Source organism: Leopardus geoffroyi, chromosome A1 (genome assembly GCF_018350155.1).
Source record: "Leopardus geoffroyi isolate Oge1 chromosome A1, O.geoffroyi_Oge1_pat1.0, whole genome shotgun sequence".
Classification (NCBI taxonomy): Eukaryota; Metazoa; Chordata; class Mammalia; order Carnivora; family Felidae; genus Leopardus; species Leopardus geoffroyi.
In genome coordinates, this window is record NC_059326.1 from 234,546,921 (window position 1) to 234,560,878 (window position 13,958).

Below are 13,958 nucleotides of genomic sequence, written 5' to 3' on the forward strand. Positions count from 1 at the left end.
CTGCTTTCCAAAGTTTATTAAAAATCAAAGAATAGAAAAACTTTACATAAAAATATGTCAATTTTAGCTTCCACATTGTTGTCCACACACAAAAAAAAATCGAAACATGATATCGTTTTGTTCAACCTGTAGCGCGTGACCACAGTGGTAGCCAGGCCAATTCATTCGGTTCACCATGACGGGGACGGGGTGTGGCGCCTGTGTCTACGAATCGAGCTTTAAAATGCACACCCCCCGGGGCCCTCGCCCCGCGGTGGCTCCTTGATGTAGGGTTACAGTCAATATTGCTAATGTGCGGAGATTAGTACAGGCCTACGTATCAGTTTTTATAAATATTTCTTTATCAATAGATTCACGATTTAAATATCTTTAAATATTTTTGATAACTTTCGATCAACAAGAACTGCAGACATGTGCTACTCTGTTCTGGAATGCCGCCCCCCCCCCCCCACCACCCCGACAGCCCACAGCCCCAGCTCTCGACGGCGCTGTGAGCCAGTCCTGGGTCCGAGGCCGGCCGCAACAATGCGGAGCCGCCCTCCCTGGGGCCCCACCACCAGGCCGCACTCCAGAGCGCCCACTCGGCACATCGATCAGGTGTCATGGCAGTAAGTCTCGCGACTCGACGTTCTCCACTAGTGGACTTCAAAGACCAGCCTACCTGTAGTGTTCAGCAGGGCCGAAACCCCCATTTTAGAACTGGGGGCTCAGACGGCCTCTGAGATGCAGCCAACAACACCCAGGACAACTGTGGTGCTCCGAAAACTCGGGGTTAGGCAGGATGGACATATTCTTGTTGAGAACAAGGCCAAGGACAGTGGCCGCCGCGGCAGACTGCGCCCGCGTACTACGCCTGTAGGCTTCTCCAGTCGGGCGCCAGCCGCCCCCGGCCCCACCCCTGGGCTGTGCTCTCCTGCAACACGTTAAAAATACTCCCCAAGGTGCACTGAGCAGCTGAAGGACTCCTCATAGGTTTGCTCTTAACAGAACGAAGGCATACTGCTATACAGATTCCTCAATGGAATCAACATAATTCCTTTCTCCACATTCCTAAAACTGGGTACCATTGTCCGTACTGATATTCACCAGACCCATCCTTACAGGCCACGTTACTAAAACTGACGGAAGCATCTCAAAGTTCACATTTGTTTTTTTAGGATTTTATAATGTGACAACCCTTTCTCCCCTTAGAAAGTTCTGGCACTTTAAATGCTGGATTTGTTGTCTACTTTAAAAGAACCAAAAACCAAAACGTTAAGCTCTGTGGTCAGAGCGAGACAACAGACGGGCCGGAGGGCAGGGCCGGCGGGCAGCTGGTCAGAGGGCTTGGGGGCCGAGCCGCTTCCGAGAACCGCCGGGGCCACTCGGCTCCCCCGCCGGGCGCTGAGAGGCCTCGCCCGCGTCTGACCAAAAGGAAAACACGAAAACAAACCCCGAGCCCCTCACTCGCGGTGTTGGTAACGGTGCTCATCAGACAACCAGCCGACACGATGAACCCAACTTAGAAAATGCGACTCGGGAAAGGACCTAAGCTTGTTTAAAAAAAACCTCCTCCTTTAAATATAACTTATGTGAAAATATGAATTAAATAAAAATATCTGAGTTATTGCACAAATCATAACTTCTCAGTATTTACATAGAAAAACAGTTCTGACACGGGACACGAAGCGTGAGGGCAGTGAGACGATGGCGGCCTCCCCGCCCCGCCCGCCGAGGAGGACACGAGACCGGGGTCGGCCCCTGTCGCTCCGACAGACGCGCCACGAAAACAGCCGCACCGCGAGGGAGCCAGACCCGCTGCCGAGGAGCGCCGAGGCCAACGTCGCGTCCTGCAGGCCCTGTCCAGGCCCGCCCGGGCGCCGAGGGAGACGCCCGGGCAGGCGGAGGACAGCGTCCGCGCCGAGTAAGGCTTCACAGACGAGCACTGGGAGCTGTTCTTGAAGATGGACGCGACCACCACACGAGGAACATGCAGAGTGAGCGGCGGCGGGCGCCCCGAGGGGCCCGGCCCGCGTGCTGTGCTGGATGCTGGTCTCAGTTCCCGGCCGGGCGCGAGGCCGCCCGGCCTGAGTCTGCGGAGAGCGGGGGCCAGGAGGCGCCGTCGGGGCCATTATCTGCTCAGACTGACAGGCAGGCTGTCCCTCGTGTGTGTGTGTTTTTTCCTCCTCCAGCCGGTGCGGTTGTACTGGTGGTGGCCCCGGTTGCCCACGGGGGGCCGCACGCCTCCGCTGCCCACGGAGCCGTACGTGCCGCCCTGGCCATGGCTATGCGAGCCTTTCATGGACAGTTTCATGCCACTGTGCTGCTGGAGAGACAGAGGGGACAGCAGGGTCACAGGCCGCCCCGGAGCCACCGGGCGCCACGGCCACGGGAGGCCCCCCCCCCCCCGGCTGCCGCGGAGCGTCCCCCAAGCCACATCCCCCCCCCCCCACCCCGGCTGGAGACCCGGCCCGGCCCGTGCATGGGGACGGCGCCCACAGGCTGCCCGCGGCGGCCACACAGCAGTCTGGTCCCCGCTGCACGCACAGTGTCCCCGGGACACTAAATGTGGAGGAGCTGAGAGAAAGTCGCCTCTTCCAGGTCACGTTGGCCACTGCATGTGAGGCGGGAAGTCCCGCGCCCACTCGGCGACCCACCCGGGTCAAACCACACACGTTCCCGCCCAAAGATGTTAGCACCACACTTCCAACTGGTCCTATGTGTCCACAGAACTAAGGGGCCCCTCGGCTTTTTTCCTCCGCTTTGGCTCTGAAATTCTGGAACGTGTGCACGAGCTCTGTGCCCAGCAGGCTGGGGGCTTGAGCCCCCAGGGGTGTGACGCTGGACACGCTGTGGCCAGCGCTCGGCGCTCCTACGCCCGAAGCTCCACGCAAAGCAGAGCGGAGGAAACATGCCCGCGGTCAGGTGTGTCGCAGCAAACAAGCAGCAGGGGGTGGGAAGCAAAGCCAACGTGCGGCTCACGAAGGTGCCTCCCTTCTCAAAGTCGTCCCTTCACCCTGTTTCTAGCAGGGCAGCGTGATGCCCGTGGGGTGCCATGAACACCCCTCGTGACAGGATGGGTAAATCCAGGAAGGAATGTCTATTACTCGGCCCCAAATAGAAAAACCAGTCAGGACTTAATGACCTAGCTCCAAAGAGCCAGACCTTAAGCATCAAAAATTCACTGGCAAAATACGATCAGATAAGCATCAGAGGAACTGACTGGAGTAATCGAGGGGAGTGTCCCCGTATCCTCAGAGACAGGGGACATTTGCCTGGGGACACTGCACCCTCATTCCCACGGGCAGATGCCCGCTCTCGGAAACACTCCGGCACTTTGAAAGCATACGAAGTTGATGATGACCTGTTTTCCCATCACCCAAGTTTCTCACATGCAGCATCTGGAGAAGCCACAGGGGAACGGACATGAACATTCGCAGGGACCCCGGCGAAACCAGGCCAGATGCGGGCCCTCCCAGCGCACCCCAGCCCCTCTCCACCCCAGGGTGCACACACAAAGAAGGGGGGTGAGATCACAGGGCGACACCTTGCACTGGGCCACACCAGCATTTGTTCTGGATTGTGCCACTGGCTTCTTGAAATCCAAAGCATTTGGCATATAATTAACAAATGAACATGAAAACAAAATATTCCCCGCTTTCAACCTTCTTTCCAAGTTTTCAGTTTTATGCTAACAGGTTCAATCAAAGAATTATGGGAGATGCTTAAAACTATATTACACTTGAAAATATCCTAATACTTTTCTTTCATTACAAACAAAAGCAAACATGCATTTTGTTATGGATTATCAGAAAACAATTCCATCTTAAAGAACGTCTCTGTGGGGCAGTTAAACATCCAACTTGAGCGCAGGTCATGATCTGGCGGTTCACGAGTTCAGGCCCCAACGTTGGACTCTGTGCTGACAGCTCAGAGCCTGGAGCCTGCCTCGAATTCTGTCTCCCTCTCTCTCTGCCCCTCCCCACCACTCGTTCTCCCTCTGTCTCTCAAAATAATCAAACTTAAAAGAATCATAAAAGTAAATAAATAGTAAAGAGCATCTCAGTGGAGCCCTGTCTCGGGCGGAGAGAGCATGGAGCCCCGGCCTGTCACAGACCCGCGTGGGTGGGCACCACCAGCAAGGGGGCGGCCTACCTTGTGATACAGGTGAGGACTCGAGAGCGGGTTGGGAGATGCGGACGGAATGGCCGGGGAAGACATGTGGTGAACGGCTTTCAACGCTGGAGCTCCTTCGACACCAACCTGTCTGCAAGCGACAGGGGCCACCCCGAGGGTCGGTGGAGGTATCGTGAACCTGGTCTAGGAACAGAAGGAGCAGAGACATCAGCGAGGCACCAAGCCGACAGAGGTCACGGTCCCAGTTGTCATGCTGAGCCCGAGAAGGATGGGCGCTACTTTGGAATAGCACTTGGCAAACAGGTTCACGAACGTTGTTTGTGTTTTCCTATCACCTGACAAGACTTTGTTTTGCTGCAAGAATACTTCACATTCTGAAACAGCATTTGCAGTATGAAGTCTGCCCGGGAAGCCAAGTCATAAAAGCTTTTGCTCTTTCTGGAAGACCAAACACCAATGTAACAAACGAGTCGTCAGAGTGACAACCACCCCTCGCATCTCTGGAAAGAGCTGAAGCACAGTCCCTGCCCCAACACAGGCTCAGAGGCCGCGCGCTGGCCTGTGGAGGGGTGCTGGGGAAGGCTGGCCCCTCCCCGTCCTCTCTGGCCCCCGGACTGCTTCTGTTTCTGCACAGGATGCCCCTGGGAACTCTCTCAGACCGTTGAGAAAGGCACTGCCCACATCTTAGACTCCGTGTGCCCCACAGACCCCTGGGGACTGACTGCAGCCCCCACCCTGGACAGCGCCTGGAACAGGTTGCCGGGACAGGTGCTGGGGTGTCCCAGATGGCACTCTGAGGCTGTGACACCTGCAGCCGCAGGGCGACAAGGGCACCGGACACAGGCAGTGGCCCTTCCTTACGCTCTACCGAACGAAGCTCCCCACCAGGGCCTGCAGCGCACACGGGCCCTCTCTCTCGTCCGTGGGGGCTCTGCCCCGCCCAGGAGCTGGCATCACCGGGAAGAGCCCACTGGGTCTGACAGACTCATGCCCCAGCTCCACGTGCCCATTTCGCCTCGAGCGGGGGACACCTCCGTGGAGACAGCACGCACGAGATACTGCAGACAGGAGTGGTTTACTCAGTTACTCTGCTAGAAGTGATGTCCGAAGCTCAGAAAGAAAACGAAGTGGGTCTCGAGCCGTGGCTTCAAATCTGAACGACCGCAGCTTTAGGCTCACTCACTGTCAGCACGAGTGACAGAGGAGAGCACGGCACCGGCACCCGGCCTTCGACCTATCCCCCAAACATTCCTGCACTTCCTGCCAGAGTCACACGGTCGGCATTGGCTGGACCACCACGCAGCGGCCGCACTGGCCTTTGGGGGACCGGGGGCCTCAGGCAAGGTCAGACCCGATGACTGATCCAGGAAGACCGTGGCCACCACCACCCCCGGAGTTCGTGGCAGAATATATTTTGTTTTTAATTATTTTTTTTTTAATTTTTTTTTCAACGTTTATTTATTTTTGGGACAGAGAGAGACACAGCATGAACGGGGGAGGGGCAGAGAGAGAGAGAGACACAGAATCGGAAACAGGCTCCAGGCTCTGAGCCATCAGCCCAGAGCCTGACGCGGGGCTCGAACTCACGGACCGCGAGATCGTGACCTGGCTGAAGTCGGACGCTTAACCGACTGCGCCACCCAGGCGCCCCTTTAATTTTTTTTAAGTTTATTTATCGAGAGAGGAGTACGAACAGAGGAGGGCCAGAGAGAGGGAGGGAGAGAGAATCCCAAGCAGGCTCCACGTGGACAGTGTGGAGGCTGACGTGGGGCTCCAACTCACGAACCATGAGAGCATGACCTGAGCCGCAATCAAAAGTCGGACGTTTAACTGACTGAGCCCCCCAGGCGCCCCCAGAATCCACGTTCATAGCCCAGGAAACCGCCTCAGCATTACACCCGCACGCAGTTCCCGGGAGTTGTAGCGGGGCCCTCCCGCCTGCCACCGTCGCCACCCCGTGTCACGGCACGCTGCCCTCGGCCTGCTGTCTGGGGCACGTCCTGCGAGGACACCCTCCCAGGGCAAAGCTCCAAGCAACAGAGAAATGAGCCCGTACGTTTGCGCCCACGTCCCTCCACGCTCACCTCATAACCCGCACAGTAGAGATGACCTTTCTGGAAAGTTTGGGTTTCTCCACACACGTACTCAATTGTGTGTAATTGGGAAGAGCCACCAGATTTAGTGTTTTTTGAGATTACCTTTCAGACACCTAGTTTTGTCTAAATTAAAACACAACAACAACAGGAAACATATTCTGACAGAAAAAGCCCCATAGGGGCGCCTGGGTGGCACAGTCGGTTAAGCGTCCGACTTCAGCCAGGTCACGATCTCGCGGTCCGTGAGTTCGAGCCCCGCGTTGGGCTCTGGGCTGATGGCTCGGAGCCTGGAGCCTGTTTCCGATTCTGTGTCTCCCTCTCTCTCTGCCCCTCCCCCGTTCATGCTCTGTCTCTCTCTGTCCCAAAAATAAATAAACATTGAAAAAAAAAAAAATTAAAAAAAAAAAAAAGAAAGAAAAAGCCCCATAAATACTGCCTAATGAGTGACACGAAAGAGTCGAAGTTTTTGGAGACCAGGAGACGACCCTGAGACCACGGCCCCTCCCTGCCCAGGGGCAGCGCCAGACCCGCCAACGACAACAGTCGCACGCGGGGCTCAGAGGCGTCTTGGGACAGACAGTCGGCCCGCTCCCCGTCAAGAGCCCTGTCAGGGTGGGAGGCCAGCTGTCCCCCCAGTGCACGCCTGCCCAGAGTGGGCCTCGGGGATGCGCTCTCCCGCAGAACGACCCAAGTCACAGCCCACCGATCCGCGAAAGACGAGGGTCTCCTGCGAGGCAGAAACGTGCCTGCCGCAGAGTTCAGGAGTCGTTTACACTTCAACAGCATCGGCCGGTCCCGGGGCCCGCCCCCAGGACAGGCGCCGGCCGGCCACGTACCTGAGTGTTAGTTGTCACGACCAGCGTCCTGGAGGTGGCGGGCTGGGCTTTGCCGCTCGTCATCGGCAAGGCGGTGGGCAGGCTGGCCAGCAGGGGCGTGGGCGCCTGCAGGCTGAACTGGTAGACGCTGGGCGTCACGCAGGGCGGCGTGTCGGAATCCTGTAAGCAGGAACAACGGCGGGGAGCTGAAGACGGGCGCGCCGACGCGAAGGTCGGGAGCCCACGTGCCCACCGGCCCCCCGCCACAGGAGCCCGAGGCTGCCCAACGGGGCCTCCAGTCGTCTCCGGACGGAACGGCATTCGAGCCGCGCAGGAGACCCCTCGCGTCAACGTTTCGTCTCCAGACGGCCTTTAAAAAGCCACTCGAGGGCGTCCGCCCTAGCGACGTGTGGACGGCACCCCGGCTCCTGGGGCCCGCGGAGACCGGGGTCCCCGACTGTCGGCAGAGGCCCGCGGCAGAGCGGGGACCCGTCGGTGCGGTCTTGGGGTGCCCCCGACCCATACACGCACGGAGGGGAGAGGACCCCCGGGCTGCTAGAGTTCAAAGGCCGGCCAGAGACATCTCCCGGCCGGCGCACTCACAATGTCGCTTCCCGACAGCGAGGACACGGAGGAGGTGGAGGAGCCGGACGAGAGCAGCTGGGGGCTGGGCAGAGACAGGGTCAGGCGCTGGCTGTAGGCGGACTCCGGGTCCCGGCGCTGCGGCTGGTCCCCGTCACACGTGCTGATTCGTTCCTTTATCTTAATTCTGTCATCTGCGGGGGAGACAGGCCTGAGTGACCTCACTGAGAGGACGGGGGGCCACAGGTGCCGCTGGGCCCGCACCCGGTGCAAACAAGACCGACCAATTCAATTCCTAATTTTATTCAATTTTCTTAGTTTTTAAAGCTGTGTGTTTCAGCACTGGGACACCTTCAAATGTGCTTAGAACAAGGTGGCTACGGGAACGGTTTCCGGCTGTAAACCTTACGAAATCTGAACACGCAGCCCGTGTCTGGGGAGCGTGCGGTGTGCACACGGGGTCTCACGGGCCCAGCAGCACGGGAGTAAAATCTCTCAAAAATGTTTTATACACGTCGCATGTTGAACAGAAGTTGAATAAAATACGTGAAAATGAATTTCACCTGTTTCTTTTCACATTTTTAATGCAGTTACTAGAAGAGACGCTACAAGTCCACGTGTGGCACACGTCGTATGTCCAGGGGCCTAAATCTCATGGCTGCAAAGTCTTACGTTACAGAAGACGAGGCACTTTCTTAGTCTGACAGTTACCACGGAGGGACCGAGAGGCACTGCCACACGAGGTGCCAAAGTGCACGAGTGACAGACGCGAGCAGGGAAGTCTCACCAGGCTCGGGCGCGGGGGGAGCCTTGCCGCCCCACTTCTCCTTGATCCACCTCCGGTAGTCAATCACCTCCTGAGTGACCTTGATGATTCTTCCCAGAGTGCTGCGGGAGGACACGGCGGGAGGTGGTCAGTGGAGGGCGGCAGCTACTATGAGCCCACAAGCCCTTCCGACCGGCTATTCTCTATTTTTAACAACGTATCCCTTTGCTAAGTGAAAGATAGTAGGAATAAAGCTAAAATAATTTTACAAAGTATATGTGAATTCTGATGCTTGAGCCCAGATGTGCTTTGAGATCACAGCATAGAAATGGTGGGCTCGCTTATACAGACGTCCCGGGGTCAACAGCTACCTACAAAATATGGTTTCCAGGAGGTGTCTAAGCAGGGGAGTGCCCCCCGCCCCTGCCCAGCACTCACGAGGGTCGGACATGGCGTTATCCCCTGCGGAGGTAGCCAGGGCCGAGACTCCCAGCACCCAGCACCGGGCCGAAAGCCCTGCCGGAGAGCACCGTGCGCGGAATGAGGCTCGAAACCCTCGACTAGCCGATCACCGGTAGTGCCGGGCCTCAAACTCCCCATCCGGCACAGTTTCCACAAGCACTGGCCACCACCTCATTGTTCTTCCTTCCCACCGCCCCCTCACTCTGTCCGCCCCCCCAGCCATGCCGCAGGCACGTCTCACAACCCGTAAGAGTCCTCTAAAACGGAGACGCAAGAACGAGCACGCACAGGGAGGAGGGCTGGGGCCTGTGCGCCCAGAGGCCCAAACGTACTCACTCAGAACTCAGTATGTGCATTTTGAAGACAGCCTCAAGGGAATGCATCACGTTCCCAAGTTTTAAAAAGCCAGAAATCACTTCCCCAAAATCAAACGCCCTGAAGAAACCGCCAAGTCCCCAAACAAGAAAGTTTCGGTGCCGAGCCACCCTGAACTCCCGCCCGGCCTTCCTCATCAGCATCTTCCTGGGCTACAAGGCGGGGGCACATCTGCCAGTAACTTCACGGAAGCAACGACAGGGGCAGGCGGGACAGGCGGGGCCGGCTCCGCAGAGGCCGAGGAGTGTGGCCGCCACACCTCGGGGGCCGCGAGCCCAGGACAGCAACAGGGGACTTGCGTTACCTTTCCGAGTCTCTGTTTGGATAGGACCTCGCAAGGGGCGACACGGCATGACTGAGAACAATGTAGGCATAGTCAAACACCTGCTTCACCTGCATGGCCCCATAGGAACTGCGGCCCACGTCATTTCCTGAAAGAGAGAGGCAGCTGTCAAACCCTGCCCAACATCCGGCCCTTGATCCAGATGTTTCCCGTCTTCTCCCGTGAGTCACTCTGCAGCGGGCCCGCCCCACTTCCGGACGCACCAGGAAGGCCGAGCCAGGCGCCTGCCAACACGCTGCCCGTCACTGGCGCCCATCTCCTGACGTTCGCAGGCTACGACCCGGGTCTACCTCCGTGCGATGTCATTCAGAGACAGAGTGACAGTCCGTGAAAAAGTCAGGCAGCTCCCCAGGTGGCAAAGACACCAGAGAGTCCAGGCAGCGACTGTGACCGACCACGGTGGTGCTGGCCAGGTGTGCACGAGGCGGGCGGCTGGCCCGAGACACAGCAATCCCGTCAGCACCGCCGGGACCCACGGGGAAGCCCGCCCTTCGGGGCAGAAGGCCGCAGGCCCAGACTCTCCCACGGTGAGGACCGGCCGGGCGTGGGGTGCATGGAGCCAACAGGGAAGTCCCCAAGTGAGCCACAGTCGAGGAACTTTTGTCACAGGACAGTTTTGAATTTTAATCAGCATCCTTCACAATCCAAGTAAGCAGGACTTTTTTAGGAGACATTCTAAGTATTGGGATTTTTCCTTTTCCAGATTTGGTAATACAATCCAGTGATAACGTGGGCTTTCCTCTTTTAAGTACATTTAAGCAGATAGTGAAGACACTGGAAATACCTCCAACTTAACTGATTGGACACAGACAAACAGACGTGAAACGTGTTCCTACACTGCTGGGGAATCACTACAGAAAAAGCACGGCGTTAAGTCACGTCATTTATGAACGACAGAACAGTCAGCACATTTCCTTTCAAGAGGCTGTTACGAAGTAAATTCCACACTCCAGCAGCCCCGAAACAAAACAAAAAAACTGCTACACTTGAGGACATTAAAAAATATATAGTAACTGAACAAGAAATGCCAAATACAGATGTGAGAGACAAGCTGGGGAGAAATAAAGGACAGCGTGATGACAAGGAAAGCTTCCCTAACACTCGCGCGGGATCTCCCAGAACCACTCAGGGTGAAGGGCAGTGTACCTGGAGCTGACATCCCGCCCCCCCACCTTCTCTGTCACCTGTCCGTCACTGATTTTATCACCAACAGTAAGAACAGTGTCTCACCTAATAGACGCTCAATAAACATTTGTGGAATCGATAGATAAAAATTGGGTCCACCTCACTAAACCACGAAAGAAATCTAAATTCGGAGCACCTGGGTGGCTCAGTCGGGTGGGTGTCCGACTTCAGCTCAGGTCATGATCTCACGGTTTGTGGGTTCGAGCCCCGCGTCGGGCTCTGTGCTGACAGCTCGGAGCCTGGAGCCTGCTTCGGATTCTGTGTCTCCTTCTCTCTCTGCCCCTCCCCAACTTGTGCTCTCTCTATGTCTCTCAAAAAATAAATAAATGTAAAAAAAAAAAAAAGAAAAAGAAATCTAAACTCAATGAAAATTTATACTACATGGTTCTGTTAGACTAGCAAAGATTAAGACGACTGTCCCTACACTAACAGGGACATGAGCGCCATCAAATCCGCTCGTGGGAATAGAAGTGGAGAAAGAGGAGGCCGCCTCAGGACCGTCTGCGCAGCAATCCTTATAGCAGAACATGCCTACGCACAGAGGAAAGGGGCCTGGGATGCGCTGTTAACTAGAACGACGAGTTGTAAAGCTGTGTGCATTATGGGGGCCACTTAATTAGTAAGATTACAATAATAAATGTTAATAACCGTGTAGGAAAAACCCGGAGAGATAACACGCCGAAACGGAAGGGGATTGCGGCACACTTTCATTTTCTGTGTGACCTGCTTCTCAGAAGTGAATGGTCTACGACGGATATGTGGATATGTTATACTTTACTAATCAGAAAAAATACACTTTTCTTAATTTTCACTTTCTACATTTTTCTGGTTAATCAAGGAATGGAAACAAAAGTCCGACGTTGTAAGAACTAGAAGCATTAAACAAGAGAGTTCTGAAGGTATCCCGCTTAACTGTTAGCACAGTAGGAACCCGCCTGGAACCCAGTGTTCTGCCCTTGGCTGCAGGGACTGTAGACACGCCCCCTCCCGGCCCCGCCTACCCCGGCCACGGCCACGGCCTGCACTGGAGATACCAGCTAACTCTGAGCAAGGTGCCCTTACCTGGCAGCAGAGGGTCCTCAATGCACAGCATCGATGGTCTGTACCCACTGGTCATGGCTTTCATGATCTCTTCTTTGGCGATATAGGCACCTCCTTCTTTTATTCTAATACCAGTTTTCAAGTAATTAAAATTTCTTCCGTAGAGTTCAAAAAATTCTACAAGAAGCATTCCAAGGTTTTCATCAGCTCTCCGGGCATCAATTCTTGGATGCAACTGTAAAAGCAATATATCCACGATTTGGATTCAAGTCACTTTCTAAAAAGACTGCATGAAATCAGGAGACCTACAGGTCTCTCCAAGGAAACGCCCTCCGGGGCACCTGCTCTCACCAGTTCTGTGAGGACGCTCCGAGCAGCAGAGGGGAGGCCCTAACCGAGCCTGGAGAGCCTTCGTCAACAGAGAGAGTTCAGAAGAAATAAAACCTTCTCATCTCTGTTTTTTTTTATTACAGTTTAATTCTCCGAAATTCGTGACCCACAGAGCGTCTTCCTACTTAACGCAGACATATGATTAACCACAGATTAGCAAATACCGATAAATACGCAGAACGTCTTCTCCACAACGTAGAGTCCTCTGGCCGGTGAATGCAACGTTACAGACTCCATCCAACCTTAATTCCGTTATTCCAAAATACAACCCATAGAGGGCAGTATCAGACCGGAGAGTGTCACAGCGTGACATACAACCAGAATGTGAGATTAATTTTAACTGTGTACAGGTGATTAGTACTGTGTCATAACATTTACACCAAATTTACATCCCTGCTCGTCACACGGATTAGTGCCAGCCTCAGTTTGGTGCCCCATTTTCTGTAAGCGGGTGACGGACTTATTCTGAACCTAGGACGCAGCCTCTCGATACCCTCCTGCTTTAAGAGGCTCGGGAGGCAGGCCTGCGCTGCCCACAGTGACAGCCACAAGCCATGTGTGGCCATTCATAGTTAAATTAATTAAAACAGATTAATTGAAAACTCTGTCGGCCTTGCTGGCCAGGCTGCGAGGGCTCAGTGGGCACGTGTGCTCATGGCGCCACTGCGGGACACACGGGGCATCACGCCAGCCGGGGCAGGCCTGGAGAATGACGGCCACGTCCGGGTGAAAGCCACAGTTCCTGAAAACTCACACAGGTCCCTGAGGAGAGACAGCTCCTGGCACCGACAGGTGTTTCTGGGGCTCACAAGAACTGAGGATGTGCACGTGCCAACGGCACAAGGGCAGCACTCGTGCTCCTGCCCTCCCCGCTTCTCTTCCTTCCTGCTTGCCCTCCAGTCAAAACCAAGTACCTGAGTGCCACCCAGTGCAAGGTTGGGGCTCTCACCTCTGTGGGCCGTGAAATGGACTCGGACGCTGCTAGGGGCCCAGGTTCACGGCACAATGCACCGGGCAGCAGGGGGCACGAGGCCAGTGGCAATCCCACGCACACCGCGTGTGGCCTTCTGCGGGGTCAAAGGACTGCGCCCAGGACCCCGTGGGGAATGTGCCAGGAGGCACCGAGTTCAGTGCCCGGCACCATAAAAACAGGCAGTGGCCATGACGACAAGGCGACTGAAATAGTTCCAATCAGGAAAACGGGAGGGAATCAGAACAGTAGGTTGTACTTAGTTCAAAAGAATGGGAAGAACGGGTCCAAGGGCAGCATCACGGAGGCCAAAGTGGAGGCAAAGCGCTGGGAGCAAACTGTAAGAAGCTGGAAGAAAACAGGTGTGGAATCCCAGTCTCGCTCTTCTTAGCACATCTCCGGCAGAGACGTGCCCCGGAGTCAGGAGTCAGACTAATGAAAGGCGGTGTGACCATGCCTTGAGCCAGCAGTATGAACAATAAGGAGAAAAAGGGGCCAAACCTCGGATATCAAATCCCAAGCACGATCACAAGTACAAAAATCAACGGTAAACACGGAGGAGTAGCCCGGCACAGCTAAAATACACACGCAAGGTTTGTGTGACGAACAGAGAATCCTTCAAGAAAACGTAAACGGGGTCATCAAGGTGTCCATTCACTCAGAAACTGTCTTACGTGGTAACAAGCGTAAGCAGTTTATCAACGTTCCAGCATTGAACACTCGGGGAGGTTTTCTACTGACAGGCTGCCCCACGGTCCTCAACAAAACAAGGGCAATGTAAAATTCAAGACCAAGTATTTGTGTCCTGTCAATTTGA

The 13,958-nt window shown here is 55.3% G+C and overlaps 1 protein-coding gene across 2 annotated transcripts in view; it reads right to left on the reverse strand.

Moving 5' to 3' along the window:
• Window positions 1-13,958, reverse strand: part of TENT4A (terminal nucleotidyltransferase 4A) — a 47,440-nt gene continuing 33,482 nt past the window's right edge. The window contains exons 7-13 of one of the 2 annotated variants that reach the window (XM_045442490.1): window positions 11,803-12,016; window positions 9,517-9,643; window positions 8,397-8,497; window positions 7,631-7,803; window positions 7,049-7,207; window positions 4,135-4,299; window positions 1-2,302 (exon numbers count right to left, since the gene is read on the reverse strand). In XM_045442490.1, the coding sequence (XP_045298446.1) occupies window positions 2,111-2,302; window positions 4,135-4,299; window positions 7,049-7,207; window positions 7,631-7,803; window positions 8,397-8,497; window positions 9,517-9,643; window positions 11,803-12,016 (1,131 nt within the window). In that variant the 3' untranslated portion in view covers window positions 1-2,110. Of the gene's footprint in view, window positions 2,306-4,134; window positions 4,300-7,048; window positions 7,208-7,630; window positions 7,804-8,396; window positions 8,498-9,516; window positions 9,644-11,802; window positions 12,017-13,958 lie in introns of both variants that reach the window. The other variant, XM_045442479.1, reaches the window with a different exon arrangement.